At 37.3% G+C, this 7,730-nt stretch overlaps 1 protein-coding gene across 1 annotated transcript; it reads right to left on the bottom strand.

Annotated features, from left to right (window-relative positions):
• Nucleotides 1-512: 512 nt before the first annotated feature.
• Nucleotides 513-7,701, bottom strand: LOC138021921 (small ribosomal subunit protein uS17-like). The gene is made up of 4 exons (XM_068868949.1): nt 7,653-7,701; nt 6,243-6,380; nt 2,583-2,788; nt 513-690 (listed from the first exon to the last, which is right to left on the bottom strand). Exons 1-4 carry the CDS (start codon nt 7,662-7,664, stop codon nt 561-563), a joined length of 486 nt encoding a protein of 161 aa, XP_068725050.1. The 5' UTR covers nt 7,665-7,701; the 3' UTR covers nt 513-560.
• Nucleotides 7,702-7,730: the final 29 nt, after the last annotated feature.

The raw sequence follows: 7,730 nt of genomic DNA, 5'->3' as shown, positions 1-7,730 counted from the left end.
CGTCAACGCATTCGCAAAAAGCGAATGCCCGGAAACTTTAGTTTTTAAAGGGAATTATCAACTATCAATTCTCTTTTCTTTTTGCTGATGTTTCCCTTGTAGGACAATTAAAATTTCAAGTTTACCCAAGCGGTGTATTTTTGACCATTTTTAAGTTAAAATAAGACCCAAGGGCAAAAACAAAAGATTGGCCTATGAATTCGGTTCGTCGTGTTCACTTACTAGAACTGTTACACGATCCGAATTTGGGTCATGTACATGTAACTAGTCACTTATTGGCGCATAACTATGAATCAAAATCACTTGTCTTCAAGACCTAACATTCACTTTTCGTCTCACCAGAGTACAGCGCCATCAAACCATACAACCTGATTTGTGTTTTTTTCCCGGACAAAAATCGCGTGAGTGAAGGCCAAGAATTCTTATTTATACTGACATGATTAATTAAAGCTGCTCTACATTGTTTAATGCAGTAAGACACCATGATGACATCACAATCACAAGCACAAGAATTATCTTGAATCAGAACTTTTTATTGTCGTTGAAGAAGGCAAACACGTTTAGAATTTCTCAAACATTTTCTTGTCTTTGCTAGCCTTTCCTTTGGTGACTTTGAGTACATTGAATCGGACTGTCTTGCTGAGAGGGCGACATTGGCCCACAGTGACGACATCACCGACAGAAACATCCCTGAAAACAAACAATATTCTTCCAATATTATTATTTTTTCATTATTTTAATTAACTGTTTTAAACCAAAAAAACTACTGTCAACGATTAATTTTCCGCTTGATTTTCCAGCTTAGCTGTACTGCAACAGTTACCACAAAAAGTTAAAATAAAATTAAAAAATGTACAATTTGGGATAGATAATTGTGTACTGCTCATATCTGTAGTCAGAATCAAGTAATTTTACTTTAATTAATGTATTATTAAGACCACCCCATTTTTCCCTTGAAGATTTTGCCTAGAGTCATTAAAGGTTTGTGTGCATGTAAAGTAATTCAAGTGACAAATATATTTTTCAGAACTACTGTATGCACACAAGGAGTTACAGGGCTAATGATGGTGTTTCATCATGAAACCACTGTTAGTTAGTAATGCGCAACAACAACATAGAAGCACATACATATAATAGGCCATTTTCGAAATCTCAATATTCAGCTTGATAGGGAGACAGAGAGGACAAAAACAAATATTAGCATATCATCCACTTTCCTTTGTCTTTGTCCTCTAAACCTCTCTTTCAAGCTGAATTTTAACCCTTTCACTGCTTCCCCATTGACGAGTAAAATCGTCTGGCGTTAGAAAAAGTAAAATCTATAAGTGTCAATTTGCATTTTTAGCGGTGAAAGGGTTAATACATGTATATTGAAAGAGACCTATTACAGGTATCAATGCAATCCATTTGCACAAGAAATTTGATGGCAAGGAGAATGTTGCTGATATGTCAATCTGATTGTTATTTGTATCTGGACATTTAAGGTGATTCCTCAGTATTGCATTGTGCATTCTGTACTGCGCATATGGTGTGTCAATATTTATAAATTGGACAAATTTGCAACACTGTAAATATGGCGAAAGTCGATCATACACGCTGAAACAGTTCTCAAAACACGTGGGAGAAGTTGTGGATGACCCATAACCCTTTGCGAATAAGCGCGTGAATTCCGAGAACATGGCAAATTTTGTTGTTTTGATCTACGATAATCGAGATAGACAGGTACGCTGGTGTTTTACTCTTAAATGAGCAAGGTGACCTATATTTTTTATTACATAATTTTGGTGTACAAATTATCCCCTTTAAATCCCCTTTTAAACAAATTTATCAGAAAGAACAAAAGATATAGCTGAAAACGTACACAGAGCCCTTTACACAGGGATGTAAATTATGATCTTGACAACAATGACTCAAGAAACGTTTTGAGTCGACATCGTTTTACTAGTAAGTTGAGTAATTTTTCCATATGCTCTACACTTTCTACCTATCAGGTGTTTTTTCAAGTGTTACTTTAAAACCCTCTCGTTTAGCTACTGCAAAATGTACCCTAAGCTGACATAATGTGCGTTTACTATCAGCGCAGGCATCAATGGGGTAAGATTGGCCCATTATATCTCTTAAGCAGGCACAGTGACTTATCTTTTTCATTGTGGTTCTCAAAACAGGGATTAGTAGGGAACATTCTTGAAGGGAAAGTTTCAAGAAAATCGTTCAACAACTTTCTTTTTCTAAGGAATTCACCTTAATTACATGAACACTACTAAGATATCCATCATCAACTGTGAAACAGTGTTCAAAGGAATTTTGTGGTCATGCTAAACCATTGTTTTCACGGGTAGTGCGCAATTCCTTCCGAAACTTGCTGATACCATGCAAGCACCCTGCAACAACCATGATAATAGAAACATTCTCCAATGCAAGCATGCTCTTCTATTTAAACTTTTCACAGTGGGGACAGCCATGGTATGAACCATTACTGGTTATACCTGTGCACAGATAGAATAATAAAGCTAATCGGCAGTCTGCAGACTACCTGGGACTCAGTCATACTGAACAGCAATTTCAAAAAGCTGCTGACTTACCTAAAGCAAGGTGAGAGATGAGCAGAAAGGTTTTTATGCCGCTTCTCAAATCTGTTGTACTTCTTAACGTGGTGCAGGTAGTCCCGTCTGATAACAATGGTGCGCTTCATTTTCATACTTTTAACAGTGCCAGTCAAAATACGGCCACGGATGCTCACATTTCCCGTAAAAGGACACTTCTTGTCAATGTACGTTCCCTCAATTGCCTGTTGTGAGAGGTTAAATGCAGCTCTTTAAGCCAAAAATTCAGCAACCACAATTCAATCAGAAGATCCTAAGATTTACACCTCTTAATAAGGCTTGAAATAGTTTCTCCTTTTTTCACACAAATAAACATATTCTGTCCTTAGACATAGTAAGCGTAATCATATCAAGCCGAATCTGGCCAGGGTATTACAGCCATCACATTTTCCTCCAAAATACTGTTACCATGGCAACGATAAGGTACAGTATTTCTTTGAGTATATTGTCTTTTCCGAAAAAAAAACTGGATGGTGAAATCTTCCCATACAGCGTTACCTTGTAATGTTAAAAATAATCTCCATAGTATTTAAATTCAACAAAATATGTGGGCAAGTTTTACAAAAAAATCTTTTTTTTCACCTACATAATTTTCTTTAAATTTCAAAGACAAACATTTTAAATTAATTTAAGTTAACATGCAAATAATGAAAATAAATTTACTGTGCGGAAGAAAAGGTATAAATTAGTGAAGTTGCAAAATCAGTAAAAATGAGTGGGTTACAAGATGAGCATTTAGGCATGCGTCACCCGTTCATTCCAGGCCAACACAAACGGATTTAAGGGTTTGTGCAAAATTCCCATACTTTTTGTGAATAGGAGATGTATGTTTATATTCCATCTACATAAGAATGAGAAGAAAGGTGAGCAAAATCAGTTGTGGTTTTTAATTTCCGGAGACCCATTTTGAATCACAGGGGTGGCTCCATGATTTTTCGTAGGAGGGGTTGTACCACTAAGAAATGGGATTTTTTTTTCTTCCAGAATGCCAATTGTATTAGAGAGCCGCAGGTCATCTCAGGGAGGGGTGTGCACCCCCTGCACCCTCCCCCTAGATCCACCCCTGAATCATAAGCTGACGCAAGCAGCTTTTGAATTAATTGCATGTGTGGCTTACGCGCGCACACTCAGCTGAAAACCCTTTTGAGCCTTTACAAAGCACTCTGACTTCTTCCTAAAAATTAATATGCCATGTAAACTATTGTACATGTATATCTCTTCAAGTATACTTATCAGATGACAGCTTCTCACTTCTCCATTTGTTACCTCCAATGCTTGAAACAACAGCTCAAAATTTTTCCTTATGGTGGTTCAGGAATCTACCGTAATTTCCGGGCGATTACCCGTGCGGTAGATTACCTGCACCGGTCATTTTTTGCAATAACAAGAAAAAGTTTCGACAGATTACCCCCACAAGCAGATAACCCGCACCCAAAAACAAAAGAAATTCAAGAACTCACAAAGTTATCTGCATGAGCAATAACTTTGAGCTTATACTCAAAAGTATAACTCTGACGTCTGCGTTTAACACCGGGTATTTTGACTCAATATTGTTCGTGGCTACACTTATCGTAAATGATTGAAGCGTGTATTTATCATTCAGTCAATTACCTTTTTATAACGTTTTGAATCAAATAAAAACTACAACCACTGTTTTTGTTAACAAAATATCCTTTAGCGTGAAATTGGTAAGTTTTCACACCTATTGTTTTTGATCTTCCATTGAATGATACCGCTTGTAAAAATCCATTCTAAAAAAAATTGATATCTCAGGATCTACTGACTCTAAGAAATCGCTTGAAACGCGAAAATACTCTCTACCTCAAGGCAGTGCTTGCAAGGTATATTTTACTGATGCGCCGAATGTTCTGTAATTTTAAGATTTTGTCTGTGAATGTTTGTTTACACTCGTGCTGACAATCACCTCTTATATTAGGGAGCTTTAGCAACGACAACGGGAACGGCAACACGAATGTCATCTCAAAACATGAATTCCCATTATTGTAATCACTTCGAGACTATTCAAAGCTTTTTAACGTGACAATGGTGTGGCAGTCCCTCGAGAATGAAACCAATATGAGTCAAGCTTAATTTGGGGGAGAAAATGAAAATTTGTCCTCAAGTGCTGACGTCTTCCATAAAACCTCAAATTTGGCTATTTCACGTTGTTGTTTTGCTGATGACGGCAACGAAATGGACAAAAATGAAAAACGCACGTGCAGAGTGTGCAAAGGTATTGTTTTTGCCTACTAAATATGCAAATTTGTGACGTTCTCGTTGCCGTCGCTGTTGTTGTTGCTACAGCTCCCTATTAATTATGCGGCAGCAGCGGCGTCATGAAATGAACATGTCGGTATCAGTTTTTGTGTGTGAATTACTTTAAAGCCTGCTATTTCACATTTTTATTCTTTTTTTTTTTGAGTTTATTATTCCAGTTAGTGAATAATATTTTATTTTCAACTAAAGAAAGAAAGAAGCTCGCTCCTTTGAAATTAGCAAAGTAAGAAAGTAGTATCACACGCGTGATAAACGATTTTGATTGCCAACGATATATGTTGATATGTTTTCAATTTGCATCGGTTTTCATCAAAAGCATTTAAGTTTATTAGGCAATTAAAGCGGGATAAAAAAGGCAATATACAGTTTTTAGGAACAATTTCATTAATGACTTTTATATTTTTTCCCTACTTACGGTCTTAAAACTATACCGGAAGATTTAAAAGTTATCACATTACCCGCACCTTCCTATAACCCGCACCAAGAACTGTTAACACATTACCTGCGGGTAATCGCCCGGAAATCACGGTACATCCCCTTTAACCCATAGACAGTGGCGGATCCAGGGGAGGGGCCGGGGGGCCCACCCCCCCCCCCCCCCCCCCCCCCTATTTTTGGACCAAAGCCACCAAAACACCATAAAATACCAAAACTGTGAAAGGGCAAAATGTTTGAGAGCGGGCCTCCAGCTTACCTCCAGGTCTGGGAGGGGGGAGGGGGGAGGGGGGTCAATGGTAGTGGTGTACCAATCATCAATCATAATCAACCACTGATTGAAAATCTTTAAGTGACGCAACAATTGATCATGGATTATAACAATCGATTACTGCGGACAAATGCGATAATCCTACGTTTCATACATTTTAAATGTTTTCCAAAACTAAGCGAAACACACTTGCGCCATGCTAAGTTTTGCATTTTGTGTTTTTCTAACATTTGATAGAGTGTATTTCATACAGAAATTCTAAATTAGCAGCTGGCCGTAAAATACATTTTAACTCGCTGCGATCAAAAAGGTAACAAGAGTAGATAAAAGCAAAACAACTCGCGAATATCAAGTTGGTTCCAGGGGCCTCTCCTCATTGTCTCGTTTTCATGTTGTTCACAACAAACATGGAGACTTGTACACAGGTGAAACAGACATTTTTTTATCACTAGATTTTTCAATTACAATTGATCATCGATCAGTTGGGTTGATCCGATTTTTTCCGATGATTGATAATAAAATCTCAGCCGATTCCCATCACTAGTCAATGGCTTAAATTCAACAAAGTGAACAACAAGCAAAGACTTGGCATTAGAACTGAGATGCTTGCTACAGGTGTCCTAGCAAGGTTTGTACACCATGCATCCTGTTATTACCTCTCTGGGGGTCTTAAATCCAAGACCAACACTTCTGACATATCGCAGGTCTTTCTTTTTGTCTTTCTTGCCTGTTTGACCAAGAACACGCTTCTTGTTTTGAAATATTGATGGCTGCTTCTGGAAGGCTTTTTCAATCTGGAAACAGAGTAAGTTGAGATTATTGAAACTATGGCGAGAAGCCTTTGCTGAGATTCAAATAACCCTTATCTTTACCAAGTAATGTAAGACCAAATTAAAAAGTGTGAATACACTATGTCAATGATGGGTGCAGTTTTTCCACCATAATAATTAATTTTGATCATAAGCAATTCCAATTTTCTTTTCTATATGTCTTTATTCCAATAGGGCAGTGACCAAAACAAAAGTTTCAGCTAAGTTTTGGTCACTGTACACATATCAACAATATTATTTTGTTATGTCTTAGTTAGTCTTCTTTGTCTATGAATAATTATATCGCTCTCCACTTTGTGACTTGTCTTATCTGTATTTCTTTGACAAGTGCACAAACAAACTTGACTTTTCAATATCAATAGGCCTTTCCCAACAAAACAGCATGCATGTTACTCAAAATATTCCATTTTATAACGTGAAGAAACAGCACATTTAATGTCCTTTGTGGGCACCCCAAAAACCCGCATTTTCTGAAAAGGGGAATAATGCACTTCCAATTAAATGAAAAGAGGTGATTCTCACACTTACCTGAACAATTTAAGCAATTCTCGACTTGCACAAATCCCATAATACACCTCTTTTACCCCCAAAACTTTGCATAGGCAATGTTTTCAATTTGTTTTGGGACAGCTTCATGTCCCAAGAGAAATTGCAAGCAATGATTATGCAAGTATCCTAAACATTCATAACAGCTAACCTTAGGCCTAAAGAAAAGTTCTTTTGCCCAAGATTAGCTATTATGAATGTTTAGGATGCTTGTTCTAAGCTTTTCTTCTAAGCTAATTCCATGTCACGCAATCGTGGCCAGGTATTTTGAACTCGCTCTTGGGCTCATCAATTTCGTTCATGTGAAGAACTCCATATAAATGAAAGAAATGTATATTTTGAAGTGCGGGGTTTTGGAACACTTTGAAATACTAGCTAGGAAAAATAACAATGTACAGCTGTACATGTTTGACTAAAAGTTACATTAGGCCACATTTCTTCGTTACTTACTCAAGGCTAATGCTTTCTATTGTAAAAGCGACCGACTTTGATAGGGACACACGTAAATGCCACATAAATGCCGACAAAGTTTACTAACGAAAATCTACGAGTTTATTTATGATTGAGAGATAGATTTCTTTAAGACAGCACTTTAAGGGTAAAGCTAGCCGTTCGCTATTCCAAAGCAATTTACGTCTTTGTCTGAACCATTATTTTGGGATAAAAAAACTTCCAGCCAAGAAAACCGACCTGATCCGCCATGACTGCCACTGGAGAGAGAACGAACCACGTGGTCTTGTGAATTTACCCAGCATCCTTTACAGTTTT

The sequence above is a fragment of the Montipora capricornis genome, chromosome 10, assembly GCF_036669925.1.
Source record: "Montipora capricornis isolate CH-2021 chromosome 10, ASM3666992v2, whole genome shotgun sequence".
Lineage (NCBI taxonomy): Eukaryota > Metazoa > Cnidaria > Anthozoa > Scleractinia > Acroporidae > Montipora > Montipora capricornis.
The sequence above is the reverse complement of the archived record's forward strand: the minus strand, read 5'-3'. Positions and strand labels throughout refer to the sequence as shown.